At 33.1% G+C, this 22,235-nt stretch overlaps 1 protein-coding gene across 1 annotated transcript; it reads right to left on the bottom strand.

Annotated features, from left to right (window-relative positions):
* Positions 1-3,159: 3,159 nt before the first annotated feature.
* Positions 3,160-20,268, bottom strand: LOC131948898 (neural cell adhesion molecule L1-like). Its single transcript, XM_059310618.1, has 13 exons — positions 20,202-20,268; positions 11,850-11,957; positions 10,839-10,947; positions 10,005-10,195; positions 9,714-9,890; positions 9,212-9,343; positions 8,120-8,216; positions 7,688-7,896; positions 7,381-7,539; positions 6,394-6,537; positions 4,688-4,798; positions 4,234-4,442; positions 3,160-3,382 (listed from the first exon to the last, which is right to left on the bottom strand). The coding sequence occupies exons 2-12, from the start codon at positions 11,911-11,913 to the stop codon at positions 4,348-4,350; spliced, it is 1,488 nt and encodes a 495-aa protein (XP_059166601.1). The 5' UTR covers positions 11,914-11,957; positions 20,202-20,268; the 3' UTR covers positions 3,160-3,382; positions 4,234-4,347.
* Positions 20,269-22,235: the final 1,967 nt, after the last annotated feature.

Here is a 22,235-nt window from a genome sequence, read left to right as displayed (position 1 = left end):
TTAGTTTACGCTTGGATTGACAAAGGCTGCGGAAGCAAACCCAGAAAGAAAATGAGATTGAAGACGAAGCCAATGGGCCATATGGCGCATAACAGCTTGACGTCAAACAAGTAACTGTGTTGGAGGAAATCCCGTCCAACGCTACAATTAAGAACGAAGATGTAAACTTATCAGTGATTATCTAAAGTACAAGGTCAGGTGGTCGATCACATCGATGACAGGTCAGATATTAGTAATTATAACGTACTCTCACCCATGCTATCAAAGTGATGATTTTGTAAACTCATATTTAACCAGTTTCTTGGTCTGATGGAAGTCTGCTACGTGCACATGCAGCTGCAATAGATATACAATTCAGAGTCATTAAATTAAACCATCCTCGATGATTATTTTAATCCCCAATTTTAATAAAATTCTTATTAAAAGGCAGGTTGTTAGTTGACCAATTTCGAAAACAAAATGCAAACATTCTTTATGCATTGGGTATATTTCTGTCGTCCTTAATCAGTTGTAATAGAAATATAGATAGAATATTATTATTATCCTCTATTATTTTAACATTGGATGCAGATCACTGTTCACATATTCTGTACCAGACACAAGAAAACACGAATACTTCGACAGTAAAAACCTACACTCTGATAGCGAGCTGTGAGTGCAGCGACACAAATGAGTGTGTAGCACAAATTAGTTCAAGTAATGGTACCACATCTCTGGTGATGATACTTGACGTCAGGTCAATAGAAATCCAATCTATCGTCGTCAATGTCAATTGTAAGTTTTTATTTAAGTTTATTGAAACAGTTATATAGCAAACTCTCACAAATATTGTGTAAAAGATCCGTATATGTTCATAAGATAATGATACTTTCTCAAATTAACTAAACTAAAGTATTTTTGTTTTTAAATGGTCTAATGTTTGTGAGAACTTATATTTTGTGCAAGATAAGAAAATCATCTGTTTTAAAATCTTTACAGCATTTATTGCTTTGGAATGAGTAAATAAACTATTTTGAAAGTACATCATTTAATGCATAGCCTCATTTGTAGGTCCAGGAAGTCGCCCTAATGTTGCTGTGTACCAGAGGCGTAGCAACCTTCCCGGCGCCCGGGTACAAACTTTAGATTTGGCACCCCCTCGGGAACAACCTTTCAATTTGCAATTTGCACCCCCCCCCCCTCAAACTTTCAATTAGTTTTTCCAACCTATTTTGGCGCCCCCCAAGTTCGGCGCCCGGGGACATATGTACCCCCGCCCCCCCCCCCCCCCCCCCCCACTGCTGTGTACAATAATGTAACTGATAGACAGAGAGTACAGCTTCACCCTTTGTACACATCTGTCGACATCCAATAGTAACAGGCAGTTTTAACAAACGTTCCTTTAAAATGTCACAATACAATTCAGGCCAAAAATAGACACAACGAATCGTTTACAATCCAGTACAACATATTCGGCTAGTCACGTAACCGGTTCATTCAACACACCAATTGTTCTTAGCATACACAGGCGGTGTTCCTGTAAACTGGAATGTCTTATTGGTGACGTCTCTGATCCTGTGTTAGCCAGTCCTGGTATGGTGTACAGCCTGAGTCAACCATCTGGTGACCTCGTCAGTCTAATGGACTCTTTCTAATTAAAATACTTGTACTCTCATTAGAACACTTAATGTGTATTTAGTACTAACACTAAGTACAACGTTTTCTTCTATCATCTTATAACAACTCTAACACTAGATGACAAATCTAAACTGGTGTGGGTTTTGTTAACACAGTAATAGGTTCTCAAACCCTTTTGTCTAGAGCACTATTGTTACTTTTCCTCACATCAGTACATGTCTAGTATTTAATAATGTAAAGTTTTATTTTGTTCTTTTAAAAATGTTTGAATCGAATATTCGTAGAACTAATTTTAAAATACAAACTTACCCATTGTGTGTCTACAACTATCGTAAGGGATATGATACGTCCACATTAGATAAAAAATAAAAGAGAATCAATTTTACGTAAAGTTTGTACCAAAAAATTTAAACCACTCCAAAAGCCCTCCCAAAAAAACAACTAAAAAACATACACCAAATAAACACAGTAAGCAAGCAAATCATCAAACAAACGCATCAAATGTAGGAACCAAAATAACCAACTAACACCCAGCCAAGTTAAACCCGTAAACTGAATAAAGGGTGAAAAAGATGAAAAAAGAAAATATGAATAAAATGCGAAAGATACATAAATTTATACACGTGGTTTAGAAAATGTTTACATACTAATATGAGCTTCTAATGATACCTGCGTTCTAAGGACTCGAGTAAAATTCTAACTACTATCAATACTACTTCTAGAATCTAAAACTCTAAAATCGGTTGTTATCATTAAAGTAATCGCAGTCTTACCAAGATAAGCAAAGGGTTAAATATATTCACCAGTAGCAAACATAGCAAAAAACATTTGCTAAACAATAAAAAATAACTTGTACAAAACTACGGTAGAGATAACGTATCCTTCACAGCCCGCAGCCATTTGCGTACACAATCAACACACTCAAACTTATGAGATGAATAAACAAACTACATTCCTCATATGAACGGAAAATTTTCCAATCAATATTTAGGTAGAAAGAATTTAAAACCTTCGGCCGGTCACTTTGAAACCCCGTTGACAGGAAGGAAAAATCAATACCAAAAACATGAACTACTATCATGCTGAACATTCGCAAAATAAAAACAAAACAAATAATCTTTTGACCCGCTCAGAAGTAATTATCGTCATCTGTAGGCCAGACAAGGATGTATGAAAAGTGCCTAATGTGGTGTCATTTGACTTACTCCTGTCCTCAGCACTATACAAAAGGAAGAATAATATTGGTGGTCACGTACTGCTTTCTGATGGTCATCACAGTTTCATACCATGTGCGTATTCAAATTGATTTTAGTTGCTAAGCGTTTGCTTTATTAATATATCCACTTTTTACCAGGCACCATGATGTAGAGTACAAGTAATTTAGTAAAATTGCGTAATTCTTTACTTGACGTACAAATATAGACTTTATGAAGTAATAACTTAAGACTTAATTATAAAAATATTTTAATTGACTTATAAAAATCAAATGTAAATAATGTTTCAAAATATAATGGTATTTTCAAAGCTGTTGTAGTCATACTACGCTACATTGTGAATAATGCTAGTGTAAATTACAATAACATAAAACTTTCTCTATCACTATGATTAATGTAAAATACAGCACAGATATGTAATCCCCAAATCTGGTTGTAGGTCACCGACTCTCAGGCTGTAGACCAAATCTGGATACTTCCCACAAGTGCCAGACAGAGCAGGATTAGAACTGTTCCTGTACCAACACCTGCGGCAACATTTTCTCCGGGTCCTGTGTTAAAGCAGAAAACAATCTGTTACTATACTAGGTAATTTGTCGTTCTGCATCAGGATAGGTAGGTAACATAAACGTATACTTCGCAATATTTGATCTCCAAAGTGCGAAATGCATGTGTTTCAATTAAAATAGTTAGAAGAAAAAAAGCTCATATTTCTAATAAATACAGAATGTTAATGGAATAATAAAGTAAATATTTTTAAAAAATTAAATGGTGTTATTTCATCCAGAACGATTGATGATAAATGAAAACATTTCTTTATTTTGTTTTTATACCTGTGCATTTGAAAGCTTGTAACAGTTAAAGTTATTTATAATTTATTTTAATAATTATGAATTTAGCGAATACGTCGCTGGATTCGACAAAAATGCATGGACGCCTAATGTAAACAAAAATATTAAATCAAGTCAAAACAAATAGTACAAATAAAACATAAGACACCGGAAAAAGCATACTCAGATAACGATTTTAGGCGGTAAATTTTTCTCTATTATGACTAATTATACGTCAGACATTAAAAAGATATGTAGGCCCAGTGGCGTAGCTAGGATCGTCTCAAGGGGAGGTTCCAATCTTTACCCGGGGACAAACTTTCGATTTGCATCCCCCCCCTCAAGCTTTCGATTTGCACCCCCCCCCCCTCAAACTTTTGATTTGAACCCTCCCTCAAACTTTCGATTTGCACCCCACATCATACTTTATATATATATATATATATATATATATATATATATATATATATATATATATATATATATATATATATATATATATATATATATATATATATATATATATATATCTATATATATATATACGAAACGAAACGAAACGTATCACTCACCACTTTCATCTGGTTTTTCCTTGAGTACAACATTCACTTCTACCACACTGTAATCAAAGTTATGCGTCACATTGATGATGTAGGTCCCCCTTACAGATTCGTACTGCTCAATGTTTAGATTGTTTGTGTTGATGTAGGCCTCTCTCGTTGTTGGATTGTAGATAACAAATGGTGGAGGGTTGAGGGACTCCACGTTGTTGTGCTTCCACCTGATCAGTGGAATAATTGTAATCAATGATAGACCTGACACGACTTATCTTTTAGGTGTGAACTTAAAAATTAAAATAAATAAACGTAGAATGGCATTGTTATTGAATATTCAATTAATTTAATCAAGGAAACATCCCTCAAAACAATTCAAAAACAGAATATAATTATTGAACATACTAACTAAAAAATAAACCAAATGATCCTAAAATAACAGACTAACAAATTGCCTAACAACAAAACATACCTGTATGTGAGATTTGAGATGGATCCGTTACAGCAGTCACAGTGAGGTCTATTGTATCCCCATAATAAATGTTCTGTGTGGATGGTGGCTGGTACAAAATTATAATGGGCACTGTCAGGACACAAAATAAATATATTGGTATTTTTGTTATGGACCTTTGACTTTCTAGAACTGACACGATACGAATATATGTAAACTAGCTGCATACACGTGCTCCGACATGGTAAATCTTTTTTAAATGTACCAACTTAGGAACACAACCACAAAAAAACCACACAAAAACACAACACAATCACAACACAACCACAGCACAACCACAACCACAACCACAACACAACCACAACACAACCACAACACAACCACAACACAACCACAACACAACCACAACACAACCACAACACAACCACAACACAACCACAACACAACCACAACACAACCACAACACAACCACAACACAACCACAACACAACCACAACACAACCACAACACAACCACAACACAACCACAACACAACCACAACACAACCACAACACAACCACAACACACCACAACACAACCACAACACAACCACAACACAACACAACACAACCACAACACAACCACAACACAACACAACCACAACACAACACAACCACAACACAACCACAACATTAGAATCACCACCGAACAACACGCTTTTCTAGGCTTCAGCGTCTAAAGAGAGCCTGTCCAGCATAAAAAATTTAAGTCACATAAATAGATCCTACTCCATAAATTACAATAAAACAATGCGATGCAAATAAATGTACGGCAAGTGGTGTTTACTTTTATGGTTCTAAGAAAACACATTAGCAATGTAGTTAGAATCACCACGAAAAGGCGCCCGGAGAGAGCCTTTCCAGCATTCTCTATATTATAATTCTAAAATTCACCATCTGTTTACACCGAAAAACAAAAACAAAAAATAGTGATTTTGAGAGATCATAGATTAATTAGAAAATAATATAAATAATCTCAACATTTTTCTATTTTACTTATGAGCCTTAACATATAGTAATCAATGCGGTAGTAATAAAAAAAAAGTAACTTAAATTATTGAGAGTGAGTTGAATATTAAAAACACGTTTTCACAGGCTTCCGCGCCCAGAGAGAGCTTTTCCAGCATTCTCTATACTATAACTCTAAAATTTCACCATATATTTTAATAACACCGAAAAACAAAAACAAAAAATAGTGATTTTGAGAAATCATAGACTAATTTGAAAATGATATAAATAATCTTAACATTTTTCTATTTTAATTATGAACTTTAACATAAAATAATCAATGCGGTAGTAATAAAAAAAAAATTAACTTAAATTAGTGATGAGTTAAATTTATTTTTAAATTACCTCCCTTGCAAAAATAACAAAAAAAAAGTTGAATTAATTAATTTAAAAAAATAAGTAAAAAAAAATTAGTGCGATGTTTACTTTTATGGTTCCAAAATCTATAGCGATGACGGAAGGAAGGAAGGACTGACACACTACCAGCCCGCTTATATTATAAATGTATCTACGAATTGCACCGAAGTGACCTTATAACCAAACAGGGGAGCATATATCTTGTGAAATTACATATATATATATATATATATATATATATATATATATATATATATATATATATATATATATATACAGAAAGTAAAAGATATAAGGATAGTTGAAACTCAAATAATATCTTACAGAGCACATTTAAGCATCCATCGGCCCATGTAGTACCAACTGGGTTAGAAACAGAACACTGAATGCACATGATGTCTGTAGCTTTCTTTAAAGATTTTATGGTCAACTTTTTGTTCCCTTCCCTAAATACAAATTTCGTCTTGTCTGAAATAAAGAACAAATATATAAATAACTAACAAAATAGCAAATAAATAACAGCAACGTTTAAATATCTTTTCACTTAACCTCAGTTATATTGTAATATAATGCGAGTAAATCTTTGCGAACTTGTTCAAATTCAAAGACCGTTTGTTGAACGCCAGAGAGTAAACGCTGTAGTGTATTGAAAGAGAAACACTGAATTCCCATGACAAATTAATTTGTTGTTCAAGAGTTTACGATGCAAGAATTTAAAGGACAATAGAAAGCAGCTGATGCTATATTTTATAATCTACTGTGTATAATTATTATTTACGAGCCGACCCGCGGCATATCATACGCCGCTATTTAGTTGTTGTTTTTTCTACTTTTCAGTTATTCATAATTTGTGAATTCGTCACTACCAACGCTGCCACTGAAAATATTTCTTTAAAACACTATAAGTAGCTCGTTAAGGACGATACCCCCCCCTCCTACCCCCCCCCCCCGTTAAAGTAAACTCCACTTTGTTACCCCCCCCCCCCCCTTACGTTTAAAATCGTTTCAAACTAAATTATCTGCCCCTAATAGCCGTCACTAAACCCGGCTCTATGATTAATGTAAATATTTAGAGTGAACCACAGCTCACCAGACAATGTAGGGGTGGGGGTGGTAGGGAGCGCGTTTACAGCTTGTTTTCTAGCGTCTCCCAGAAGAGAATTATATATATAGATTGTTGCCAAGTATAAAATCCAAGAAAATACAACACATTCTGTGATGTACACAATAGTTACCTGTTTACACAATAGTTACCTGTCTACACAATAGTTACTTTTCTACACAATAGTTACCTGTCTACACAATAGTTACCTGTTTGTGATCCAACTTGTTGTCCATTAATGTACCACACAGGCGGATCAGGCTCCGTTTCACCACGTGCTGACCTGGCATTACAGTTAAACACGGCATCTTTACCTTCTGACATAGTTTGGTCAACTGGTGCTCCGTTTGGGTAAAAGATTGGTGAGGCTGTCCAAAATTTTTAAGTACAATTTAGAAAATTCTTTTAACATTTTTCGTTCATTTTGCTTTGAATGCAGACTGCTATTTAACTCAACATTTCCAAAGCAATATAAAAATTAGTTTAACCTATATGTGTAAATAGAATGTAACTAACAAGTAATATCAAGAAACACAGCCTCTTTGTTAGATGTTCCTCTCGTATTTTGTGCTTGGCAGTAATAATTTTTCTCATCTGGTTCATCTACATTATAGATGATAAGACGACGATGATCTGATGAAAATGAATATCTGCCGGTTGCTTTGATCTCGTTGCCGTCATCGAAATACCATTTGGTCACAGGAACATTCGGGTATTGGTTGTCACTGGTAATATATAACATAACTTATTTTTAACCTGGTTTGAAGAATTAATATCTAGTAGCTAATATGATCGAAATAATAGAATTCTTAGAACAAAACAAGTAAACTAATAAACTCACTGAAATTTCAGTAATTAATTAAAAGCATGTTTATTAACTAATGCTCATCTGACATAGTTAGGAAAATTTTGTTTAGTATCAAAAATTAAAATGTAATATACACATACTATCCTGAGAAAAAACATTCCAGTGTAGCTGTCGAAAATCTCAAAAACTTGGTGTGTGAGTTTGTGTACTGCACTTGTGGAGCAATGGCAGTTGGCGCTGGAAGTAAGTAATGTATTTCTCACTTTATTTTTCTTTAAGTTTTTCATACACGAAAAATAAAAATAAATCATTTTTTCTCCTATATAATTTATCCAAATTATAGTCGTACAAAGATGTGATCATATATTGTCCACTGCCGGTGGGAAGATAGGTAGAATAAATCTTATTAACATTGCTCTGAACACGTGAAACGGATAAATGGGAGTGACATGTCATTATACTTCAGGTTGTACCTGTTTTTGTACGTGTATATAAGGTGTGTGAGAACGTGTATAATCGACTCAGTCCAGTACGTTACGTTTTCAAGTTCAGTGTAGATTAGGACTGTAATCCTAAAGCTACTGTGCATTAGCTGTGTGTACTAGTTTTTGTTAGTATTTGGAATAGCCTGTAGTTTATGTAAATAATGTAGATAGTATTAATCTCGTTTTAGAGTTAACGAACCTTTGTTTTATTTAGTCGTGTGTTTTGTATATCGTTTCTGTTTGTTCGTCTTATACGTTGTGCGACGAACTTGTTTCCCATAACGGCTTGTCAGTGTGTTCACATATGTAAACCTACTTAATACTTTTAAGAGTTGTTTGTTTTTAATTGGAAGTGAAAATTGTCAATTTACTGGGTAATTGCTGATTCTCAAAATTTAGTGGAATAGAGTATTTTAATTGACGCACATAGGAGTTTTGCTTTGGGTTGTTAAACACTTCCTTAAGATACAGTTTCCTCAACAACAAAAAAAAACGAATCAAATATTAAGCCACTGGTTGACAAAAAAGTAAAAAATGTTTATTTAAATATTTTTAATAGTACTAATTCCTAATCTGCTTCGAACCAAAAAAAAGATGTTAACGGTTAACAAAACATACTAACTGTATACTGCACTTCAAAACTAGAACAACATTTCAATTGACGGGCTTAGACTTTCAGATCATCATCCCGCATCAAATACATCCCTTGACCCCAAACTATCATATTACTGAAAAAAAAAAACTTACATGCAAGAGTTTTGATAGAAAGTATAACCACTGCACTAAGCTGAACATATGACAACCCAGTGGCTGAAATACCACACTTGTACTGTTTTACATAGCCGTCTGCTGTCGTGACGTACGCAAAATGCATGCGTCCTAGCGATCAGAAAAAAAAAATTGGTCAAGTAAATATTTTAACATAATCCAACTGTATTTCATTGTGTTGCAGGGCTATAGCACTGTTACATAGTTTTAAAATGTCTACCAAAGCACAATTTTAGAGCTGTCTGTAAACCCTGCACACAACATATCTTCTAATCTTATTTATATCCAAAAAAATATATTTATATAACTCAGACGGCAAGGATATTAACATAATTTTAAAATTTATATAAAACATTTTAAATAGTTTTAAATTTAATTTTTCACTTGCTTCCATTATTTGTTCTTTTGCACATATCACCCAACATATAAAACAAGTCCTTTTGAACAAACAAACTTTAGCATATGTTTAATTAATACTAACCGTTTTGGTCAATAAACTGACGATCATCTATTTTAATTTTAGATCCACCAAAATCATACCAGTCGTAACTTATTTCTTCACCAACAGCTTCTCCTTTGTTAGCACATTCTAGCTTGATGTAGGAGTACTCATCAGCTACTACAGAGCTGGTGGCGTTTGTTTTGAACTCATCTACCCCTGGTAAATGTAAATAACCGAAAGCGATAACATCCCATACTATTTCAAATATCTGTCTTCTTTAGCAAATCATTAAAATAAAAGTGCACCTAACTGTTGTTACAATAAACTTACGAGACTGCTTTAATGTGTATGTAGGAGCAAAACTTTTGACTATTGTTGAGCCAAACATTGACCTTGCCACACATGTAAAAACACCTTCTTCTCTGGTTGTAAAATCAGTGAAGGTTATGTCCCCTTTTACTGAATCAAATGTGATCTGAGGACTTACTATAAGAGGTATCCCGCCTCTCAACCACTCATAACTGAAGAAGAAAAATTGATTTTTAATATAGGACTACGTTAAAGCTAATTAACGTTATAGTGTGCTAAGTTGAATACCAACAAAACATGCTTTTTATTATCTTATGACATGTATGTATTAACACACGTACTCGACACTTAATTGTGTAACACATATAGGAATACAACTTTTCATGTAGACTTTGCCATCATGACAGGGATATTATTCGTTGTTATTTTTTGGAAAAGGAGTGCGATGGGGGTGGGTAAGAGGAGGGTTAGTATGATGTCTCCTCTTATTCACCCACAATTTAATGTTTATAACTTTAAGATCATTAATTCAAACTTTAATCAAGCACACACACACACACACACACATATATATATATATATATATATATATATATATATATATATATATATATATATATATATATATATTGATGTTATATGTTGATATATATTTAACACCGTAGGCCCAAACAGATTAATCTGTACACCACTGCATGAGCTAACATACAAGACTTATTTTGTTTTGGCACTAAGTACAAATACTCTACTAAGTTCTATGGATAAAAACAGTGAAGTATCATCCTTCTATAATAGATCGTGTACAAGTTGCTGAGGATTGTTATGACCTCCATAAAATATAAAACATATAAATACCTGGGCTCTGGCATTCCCTCTGCTTGACATGGTAAACTAAAATCAGCTTTATTATTTTTATATATAACTTTTGGACTGTCAGGAACTATCACATTGGGTGGCAAGCGCACTGAAAAGTTGAAGTGAAATATATAAGAATGTATGATGTGTAATTTTAATAAACGTCTTCTTTACGGTCTCGCTATCAGTTTTCTAGAGTCTAATACATAAATCATTTTTGTGGACACCCTCTGGAGCTTAGAGATGGAACAAGATCTTACCAAAGTGCTCGGTTTTTACTAGCTTTTTTTTTAACTTGTCGTCAGTCTATCTGTCGTCATAGATCGAAACGGGCGAGCGAAATTTCGGACACTTTTAACTGACAGATTCGTTTCAAAGTTGGCACGTGGGTCAAGACTTGAAGACAATGCAATCTGACATCCAAGTTGGCGAAAGGGTTGAGCGAAATTTCGAGCACCGACCAGCTTCTCTGGAATACGGCACGTGAGTCAAGACCCGATAATGATGCTATTTGACATCAAAATGTGGTCAGACCCATGCTCAGCCAAAATCGGAGTTCACTTGTGACGTCAGCATAAGAAGGGATATTGTGGTCAAACCCACGCTCAGTCAAAATCGGTGTTTTTAAAAGACAAAAACATGTCTGAGGTGTGACGTCTTTTTGAATGTTGGGTCTAGCATTTTATGACAATGTGTGATTGTAGGGAGGGGAGGGGAAAGATAAAAATCGTTAAATAAACGTGACGTCATTATGGATGACCCGCGAAGCCCACAGTTATCCAAAAATAACGGGTAGTCTAGGTAATGCTTTAAAATGTAGAAAATAAATTATTTTCTTTAAATATATAATAATACACTACTATTTAAATAACTTTGACACTGTTTGGTCGAGTGGGAATCACATTTCTTAAAACTATTCTACACTCAGTTGTATTTGACTGTCTTAATTAAACCGATTTTCTTTAAAATATGAATAATGTTTATAGAAAATGCAACTATTTACAATCTTACCATCCGATTGAGAATAAACTGAAGTGAAAACAGCAAATGCTACATAGAGCAGCTTTCCAGACATAGTGTTAACTGAGTCAGTAGATCCAAACGCCTTTAAGACTTCACCTGAAACACAGAACATTGCTAAATCAAAAGAAAATTAGGCTAAGGCTATTTTGTAATTATAAGGATACATAACGAAATAAGGGTATCTTTATGTTTCTTTCTCTCTCCACACATACACACACACACATTTATTTATATATATATATATATATATATATATATATATATATATATATATATATATATATATATATATATACATATATATATATATATATACATATATATATATATATATATATATATATATATATATATATATATATATAATGTTGTTTCTCTTGCCCTGTGGTGTACACCTCTGTTGTGATTTAGCATGGCCCCATCATCTCCATCTTCTAAGTCTCAACACTTTTTTAAACGGTTAAATGTGTGTTTTTCTTATTAACTCAACATTTCAGTTTGTCCTTTGGCAAGAAGACTGTCAATGTGTGTTGTAAACATTTGTTCATAAGCAAACCAAACACATTAATTTTCACATGCGTAGTTTGGAAGTTACATTTCTCCTTCCTGATATCCATTTATTCCTGAGCATATCAACATAAAAGAGCTATCTATCCCTATTTAATTTTTCTCTTTAATCTTCTTTATCATTAGCTGAACTTCTCAAATAGAGTAGTTATTTGTCGTCACAAGGGGCCCACAATCTCTGATGAATTTAGGTTAGAAACAGCGGACACCCACGAAACAACCTAGTACCAATGGACACACCTTAGCTATGGTGTGGTCACCGAGTTAGGTGCGCCATGGAGGACAACTGTTTGATAACGTGGGCATCCTTGTCCACCTAGCTTTGTTTGGCCTAGATTCACGACGATTAGCATTCCTATGTCAATCTAGCTCTGACAAGGGTATTATTTTTTCCTTGTATTGTATTTTAAAGAATAAGTTGCGTTAAAGTCATTTACATTTAACTGAACAAAGACCTTGGAGAAAAATAATTTGTAATGAATTTTAGGAAATATAGACATAAAATGTAACTCGTATATAAGACAAAAGATTGAACGGGGCAAGAGTATTGACGGGGTCGTATTATCTTGGGCTTTTAAAAGAAGGGATACCTATTATCGGGGGTCGTTTGTCGAAGTCCAACTGACTGCAGTCATTATGTCGCAGGACATATGGATAAGGGTCACATGACACATAGTTTTACTGATGCTGTCTCTTTATAAAAAATAGGCCTTTCTGATTAGGTAGTTATGTTATGGACTAATTGGAAGGGGTGTTGTACAAATGACGATTTTCACACTAATCAAAATTCACATTAAATTCCTAGTTACCTGGAACATATACTCTACAATAAAAAATTGAGACGGTTCTCAAAGTCTCTTGTTCTATTGGAAGTATAATAAAATATCAGTTCCGTTTGCTGAAAGAAAATCACCCTTCTACTTATAAATCAAAATTTATCCAGTTAATTGATACGTACATACACACACGCACACACAGACAATATAGTCGTGATGCGAAAGTGCGCTTTGCTGACTCTGTAAATATAAAATGTCGAGATGCTTCAAAAGCCACTTATTTTTTGCATAACGTTCTAGATTCTACTTTCTTTATCTATCTATCTATATACTACAAAAACTCAAGTTTGTTTACATGTTTGAATATTTATTTGTTTGTTTGTTTGTCTGATTTGGTACTGTAAGGAAACTGCTCTATATGGGGGGGGGGGGGCTGTAAAATAGTATGTAGGTAGAGAACAATTTTTGTTTGCAGACAGACTGTTAATCAGACATTTATTTAAAGACGTTAATTAATTTATTGATTTATTCATAGGTAGATTAACCACATTAATTTTAAAGTTTTAGGACAATGTCTTAACTTTGACTGAATAGTGACCTTTGATAACTAATTTTTTTTTGTTTGTTTGTTTTTCTGATTTGTTATTGGAAAGAATCTGCATTATGTGTAGAGCTGTAAAATAGGATTTTGGGTGGTAAATATTGTTCTTTCTTAAACACACTGATAATTACAAACTAATTTAAAGAAGTTAATTAATTTATCGATATATTCATTGGTAGATTAACCACATTAATTATAAAAGTTTAGAACAATGACTTTAGTAATAGTAAAAAAAAAAAATTTCTTTTTACAACAATGATTTCAATTATTTTTTCTTAAGACCTATATGTGAATGATAAGATTGACTATCAGGACCTCGCGGGGCACAGGGCAGGTGAAGTAGAGTTCACCTGTTTCTATGTTCTCAGCATATGAAGGGATAGTGTGGTCAGAGCCATGCTCGGCCGGAATGGTTTTTTTTTAAATACAAACATGTCTGAGACTTGGCGGGGCACTGGACATGTGAAGTAGAGTTTAGTAGAGTTTTCAAAATATAAAAAACGTCTTTTTGAATGTGGGGTCTGGTTATTTTGGGATGATAAATGCTAGCAGACGTGATGTTATTTATGGATGACCCCCCGAAACCAACAGTTATCTAACTAGATAACGGGTAGTCTAGTATACTACTAAAACTCAAGTTTGTTTACATGTCTGAATATTTATTTGTTTTTTTTTTGTTTGTTTATTTGTTTGGAGAGAATCGGCGCTAGGTGGAGAGCTGTAAAATAGTATGTTGGTAGAGAACAATTTTTGTTTCCAGACAGACTGTTAATCACAAATTAATTTAAAGACGTTAATTATTTTATTGATTTATTCATTCGTAGATTAACCACATTAATTTAAAAATTTTAAAAGACTTTGTGGCCCATTGAAAAGTTTAACGCGTTCTAAAGCTAATTTTCTTTCGGCCATAACTTTAACAATATGTCCTTTTGCTGTTTTTATTACGTTCCAACACTTATATAAATTTTCAGATGTCTTTTTCATTTAGTTTTACAATAAATTTCTCTAGCTCTACAATCTGTCCAAGAAAGTTATCTAATTATTTAAAGATCTAAATATCAGGTGGCCAAGAAAGTTATTTATAGATCTAGATCTAGAATCTAGGTCAAACCAAAGATTAATTAAATACAAACCAAACATTAATTAGATAAAAATACAATCCATTTTATAATCATAATACATTTTTAGTCCTTAAATATTTGATATAAATCTTTGTGATTTTATCTAACTAGATCTAGATCTATCTAGCTAGAATAGGTCTAATGTTTAGATCTAGATTTAGCAAGAGTTACGCAAAAACTAGACACAATACTTAAGCAAACGAGTCCTAGAATCTAGATCTAGATAATTCTATCAGGATCTAGATAATTTCAGACCTTCATTATTTTATATAAATCTTTGTTTAGCTATGTAATTGGCTAATTTTAAGATAAAATTTAATTTGAAAGTTACTACTACTAGACTTAGATCTAGATCTATGCGCGTAAATCAAGTTGCATAAGGAGACTCAAAGTATTAAAGTATACTATAAAAAAACATCAGTGACGTCACGAGTTAAATGGCTAAGTTGTTAGTGTAATCGGCATTCATGCGGGTGGCACGGGTTCTAGACCAATACGTCGATGTAAAAAAAAAATTTTCAATTTTTTATTTTTTTTTTACATGCGAATGATAAATTTGCCTATCTGAACTTGGCGGGATACAGGGCAGGTGAAGTAGAGTTCATATGTTACTTTGTCCTAAGCATATGAAGGGATATTGTGGTCAGACACATGCTTGGCTGGAATCGTTTTCTAAACGATAAAAACATGTTGTCTGAGACTTGGCGGGACACTGGGCAGGTGAAATAGAGTTGTGTAGGTCACCTGTCACGTCAGTATATGAAGGGATAGTCCGAAATCGGTGTTTTTATAAGATAAAAATCATCTTTTTAAATGTAGGGTCTGGTTTTTTGTGTCGATAAGTGACAGACGTGATGTTTTTTATGGATGACCCCACAAACCCACATTTATCCAAGGGATGACGGGTAGTCTAGTATACTACTAAAGCTCAAGTTTGTTTACGCTTGAATATTTATTTGTTTGTCTGATTGGCTACTGGAGAGAATCTGCACTATTTGTAGAGCTGTAAAATAGTATGTAGGTAGAGAAAAAATTTTTTTTTCAGAGAGACTGTAAATCACAAATTTATTGAAAGAAGTTAATTAATTTATTGATTTATTCATTGGTAGATACATTAATTTTAAAAGTTCTAAACAATGACTTTACTTACGAAGAATAGTGACGTCTTATGTTTTGTTTACTTTTTAAAACAACAATGGCGGTTCTATCGAAGATTGTTATCCCATTCCAATGCTTAACGCGTTCTAAAGCTAATTTTCTGTCGGCTATAACTTTAACAATACGTCCGTTTTCTATTTTTTATTACATTTCAACACTATTATCAATGTTTTAACAGTTCTTTTTATCTTATTATACAAAACATTTCTCTATTAAATTCTAGATCTAGAATCTATTTCAGGCCTTAATTATTTTATATAAATATTTGTTGAGCTTCAATGATCATCTGATTTGAGAATGCATGGGATTTATCTATCTAGGTTCTAGATCTAGATACAGTAGGATTACTAGCTAACTTGGAGGCGTAGTCGGTTGCTAACAACAATATGGCGTCCGAACCGGACGCATGACTTCCGACCATTTTTAGGCCAAATGCCAGAGACCTTCTTAGAATTACTATTAAAAATGTTTACCACGAGCAAAATGGCGGGTTTTCACGTTATATAAAAATACTATATGTGGCCAGGGCTAGATATACCAGAAAAGCATTTTAAAATTTGCTTTGGAGAATGAAGGCTAAATTTTAAAGTCGGTGTCATTAAAATTAATATAACTTTTAAAAGGTGACATGTGACGTCAGCATATGAAGGGATAGTGTGGTCAGACCCATGCTCAGCAGAAATCGGTGTTTTTAAAAGATAAAAAAACGTCTTTTTGAATGTGGGGTCTGGTTTTTTGTTACGATAAGTGACGGACGCGTTGTTTTTTTATGGATGACCCCCGAAACCCACAGTTATCCAAGGGATGGCGGGTAGTAGAGTTATAATTTAAAACTATTAATAGATTTTACATAAAACAATAAACCACTTACATATAACAAATCTCAGCGGGATCCGGCGAGGCTAGACAAATTCTATTACCTGACATATTAATTTATTAATTACTGCTATACTACGGATTACCCTTCTTAACTACCCTTGCAAGATCAACAACATAGCCTATAACTTAGCTCAAAAAATAGAATGCCTTATGTAGTTTGCTAGATTTCTTATTAGAATATGCTTTTTAATTGCATTAGATTTAGTCTAAATAGCAACATTACCCAAAAAATAATAGACGAGCAACGGAAAAAAGCGCAACGGAAAAAAGCGCAAAAAATTGCGCAACGGAAAAAGGCGCATGAAGAACAAATTCGCAAACAGAACAATGCGCAACCAGAAAAGAGTGCACCAAATAATGCACACACAGAAGAAAAGCGCAAACAGAAAAATGCGCACACAGAAAAATTACATATAGAATAAAGTGCAGACAGAAAAATGAAAATTCATTGATATATGTTACATCTCTTGCGACAGCCTAATAAGTGTGTTGAGCAAGTATAAAAACTCACTCTGAACTAACTCAATTACATGCTATTTGTTTTTATATGACAAGGTTAGCGTCACCCAACCAAAGCATGTACTGAACAGCATACTGGCAGCATGTAGCCTATATAACAGAAAAGCTATGGTTATTAATATCACTTTGCATTCGTCCGGTAAACATTTTCAGAAAAAGACCTTCAAAAACATTCCATAACTTTTTTTTTTACAACGAAACAAAGAGAAAAGTTTTATTATAACATCAGGCTATGGTTTAGACCTACTCAAATGGCGTCTACATTATTAAACTGATTAACTATTTAATGTAGAGATCAATTGGCTCAATGAACTAACCTTAATCCAAACCAGTTTAAAAGTTCGAGTTTTGTAACACTTTTAAGCTAGCAAAATGGAAATGTGCATAATCTATACCATCTACAAAAACACCCAACCACCTACCTAACTACCCACCCACACATTTACCCACGGACACACCTTACAAACTACCAATCCACCAACCCACTTACCCACCTACCAACCAGTAAATTTATATAGGTAGGTAACAGATACTCCGTGTAATGCCGATATCAAGTATAGTTTTATATTTATTTAAACGAGAATATTAGTTAAATAAATATTGAACAAGAAAATAGTAGGCATTGTGTCAAGCGATTATCGCCTGTATCTTTGTGATGTGAATGCTCAAGGTAGTGGTATTCTTTAAATTTTAGTAGATCCCGTCATGTCAAACACGACCCTCTCACAGCAGCCCTAACAATCAATGCATAAATGTGTCATCTAGTCCATATAAAGTCTTTGTGCTTAAATTTATTTTTGTGCATTTTTCTGTGTGCGCTTTTTTCTGTGCGCTTTTTTCTGTTTGCGCTTTTTTTTTCGTTGCACTTTTTTTTTCCGTTGCGCATCTTTCTAGTGACCAATTATAAATGTTGAAAGAATTTTTAAAACTACTTAGTATTTGTACAGGCCATTAGTTGTATTTTAATTATTTAGCCTATGAAATAATGGAGAGTTAAGAATTACAATAGATTAGGCTAAAAACTAAGTTACTTAAATTTATTATATCGTCTAGGTGTAAGTAGAATAAATTGAATTTACAGTAGTAGTCGACCCGGGCTTTTGTGGTAGTTAAAGCCAAGTGACATTTTTCTTACTACTAACCCTTGTAATAAATCCTACCCCAACTACCAATGGTTATGATAGAATATCGCTTGTGTTGATACTGTGTGGTCCTTTATATAAACAATCAATAGTACAAATAGGCCACCAAAAATAAGTGTAGCTAATGCCCAAGGATCAATGTTAAGCAGCTGTTAATATTAAACACTTCCTTTAGAATTTTGTTTCAAGAAAACTGTAGTAAAACTGTTTCATTAATTGATAGATCTTTATATATATATATATATATATATATATATATATATATATATATATATATATATATATATATATATATATATATATATATATATATATAACGAATATTGAGAAAGAAAAAATGTTTATCTGGTACGTTTTATAAGAACTGCTGAACCTTATTTATGAGAAATACACATTAGTTCTATTATCTTTCAACTTATAGAAAATCATTAGCTTATATGAGTTGCAGTTGAATGACAACATTGATTTCTTCAGTAATGCTTTTTTTTTGGTTCAGTTTCAGTATTGATTAAAATTATTTAAAAATTAGGGCTAGGTTCAGGGTTGGATTAAACATTGAAATCAAAGGTGGCAAATGGGACATTACATCGTGGCCCACCATACGAAATAACTGGTTGGAAAAACTGGGGCTACGAACCCGTGTTTGATCTCTCTAAATTTACAAACAGGAACCAAGAAGATTACCGTCATCAATATGTAGAATAGTAAATAGATAGAAACCACGAGAAATAATAGAACGTTTTTTTTAAATTATGTTTTTATAGGTTATTTTGTTATACCAATTATTAAAATAGGTAATATGTTTACTAATATTATTATATACTAAACTATATTTAAAAAAATGTTTTGTGGTGAATCATCGTCCTATACGGCCTTACAAGCCTATATTATTGACCTGATGTCATAAGTTAGCTCATTTGACCCATTGTATTTACGTAGCCTTAAATACAAAAAGTAAACATATTAATTTATAGAAATCAGGTCAAAGTTTATAAACTGTCAGATACAAATTAAGAAAAACTTTTTTGGCAAATATAAATTGTTTCGTTTCTTTTCTAAAAACCCGTCTGTATCTAAGGCACAGGTTCCTAGTGTTGAGAACTTTCTTTAGCACGCTACATGTTTTACAAATATTGTATTTTACTTTCAGTTCCCCCCCCCCCCCCCCCCTCTAACTACAAAAAAGTGTACGAAAAAATGTAGTTAACTTTAGCAAATTAGCGACGTCTTCTACATCAGCCTTGTGGGTTCAAAGTATATTTCAAGGGTCTTTGGACATAAACGCTTATGACGTCTTTAGTGTTATATAAAGGTTAGATAAAATATTTATAAACATTTTTTGTAGTGATGAATTTGTCTATTTTACAAATGTGCCTATTTGAATGTTGTGCATAATTTATTTTTTAACCATAAGAAAACAACAAACAAATTAATTATTAAGTACAATTAGTGTGAATACTAATTGCTAAAAGAAATAGATTACACAATTAATAAACAAAATCCTCAAGGGTGTGATTTATATCTTACTAATAAAGAAACATAAGTAAACTTTTGAGCAACAAAAAATGGCCTACCGTTAAAGATACTGATTGTAGAGATATTTTGAAAAAAATCACAAGATCACACCCTTCACTATGTCACGCTTTCTGAGAAATGACTGGGCCTAAAGTTAGCACGTTTGCTTTTATATTGAAAACCCAGGCTAGGATCAAGTGATCTTGTATGGGTAGGGTTACACCGTCTGCCGTTGTGGGAGTGGTGAGAAGGGGTTTTTCCAACACGTCTTAAGCTTAAACGTTAAGCCATATTAGTTATGATTCACCCCATATCTCAACAAAACAATAAGAACACATTATCACAACCTAGGCATTAGGTGATCTTAAAATTTAATATTCTTGTCCTTAGGGTAAACTGTATTCTTGTAGTCGGACTAGAACTTTTTTCTACTTCTTGAACTCTGTCATTTAAACCAATTAAGTTTAGGCGTGGGCGGGTGTGTTATGCTAAATAAAAAAAAACTGCTGCCTTCTAGTTTACGTTTGGATTGACAAAGGCTACGGAAGCTAATCCAGAAAGAAAAGCAGGCTTAAGACGAAGTAAATGAACAATATGACGCATAATATGTTGACAGCTAACAATTAACTGTGTTTGAGGAAATTCCGTCCAACATTACAATTAAGAAAGAAAATCTGAACTTATCTGTGATTTTCTAAAGTACAAGGTCAGGTGGTCGATCACATCAATGACAGGTCAGATATTTAAATACTTAGTAATTATAACTTACTCTTATCCATGCTATCAAAGTGATGTTTCAGCATAATATCAGTAAGCTTTGGCGTTATTAATTATTTTATTTACATAAGTAAACAACAACAGGAGGGGGGTGTCTAAAACCCAACTGTAATCTAGCCCTAAATTTAATCAGCAATCAGGCGTCAGTACTACCGTAGCTATACCCACGGTGGTTAAACCTTAAGGGGGCAGTATCACCCAGATATTTGAAAATTGACGAAAAAATTTGCCAAAAAAAAACTATTACACATACACACACAATTTTTTTACCATAATAGTAATTAATAAGGAGCTATAAAACAGCACGTAAAAGAAAGTTAACGTATGATGCAAACATTTTTTATAAATAATTTGACAAAAAAATTTTTACAAAGTAATTTGTGGCTGCGGTTTTCCAACATTTAGGCCCTTCCTGCTGAAAATACACTGGGAGATGCATAACAGGATAGCCTATCGCTGGAACTAGAAGAAATCCATTGTTACAAATTTTGAAATTTTTAGAATTTTTCAAAGTCAGACCAAAAAAATTGATCTTAGAAATTTTCTAAAAAATTTATCCTTCATCAGAATTCGATGATTTAGTTCCGACGATAGCCATAAACGCAAGGAAGGTTTATACCAAATTTTAAGTACTTTACTTATGGTTTCGGAAAATTGTTTACAAAAAAAATTCAAAATGTAATAAAATATTAACAAAATAATTTTTTGCAAATATGTTGCTATACATATACCCTACAATTTATATACTGTATTATAGCAGAAGATACGTTACTACTGCTGTACAATTTTGACATACGTATGTCAAATAGTTTTTTTTTCGTGAATATTTTTGTTTCCCTCCCTTAGTCTGGGTGATACTGCCCCCTTAACCTTAATATAGATAAAAAATAAAAGCCAATCAGTTTTACTTAATCTTTATTCCAAAAAAATAAACCCGGAGTGATCTCCCCTTAACTTCTATTCTAACACTACGGGAGACGGCAACGCGGGATACAGACACGATTTTTAATTCATTTTAAATTACTTAAACTTTTAAAAATAGAACAGAATATCGCAGAAAAAAAAAGAATTGTGCACCAAGTGAATGGTTAACAATATTATATGTGTATAATAGTGCGGAATATTATTAGTACTTTATAAATTCATTTTCATTTTTCGAGAAATCAGAAATAGCGTAGGCCTACATTATTACTCCGGTCAACGGAAAGTATTCAAAATTTGACAGAAGGCAGAGAATTAGATCTTTTACTTATGAGTGAAATTTCATTTATTTATCTCAAACAGTACTCAGGTTATATGCTTTTGAAAAACTAACA

This window comes from Physella acuta, unplaced genomic scaffold (assembly GCF_028476545.2).
Source record: "Physella acuta isolate Inbredline_101_S28 unplaced genomic scaffold, ASM2847654v3 ptg000664l, whole genome shotgun sequence".
NCBI classification, from domain to species: Eukaryota; Metazoa; Mollusca; class Gastropoda; family Physidae; genus Physella; species Physella acuta.
The sequence above is the reverse complement of the archived record's forward strand: the minus strand, read 5'-3'. Positions and strand labels throughout refer to the sequence as shown.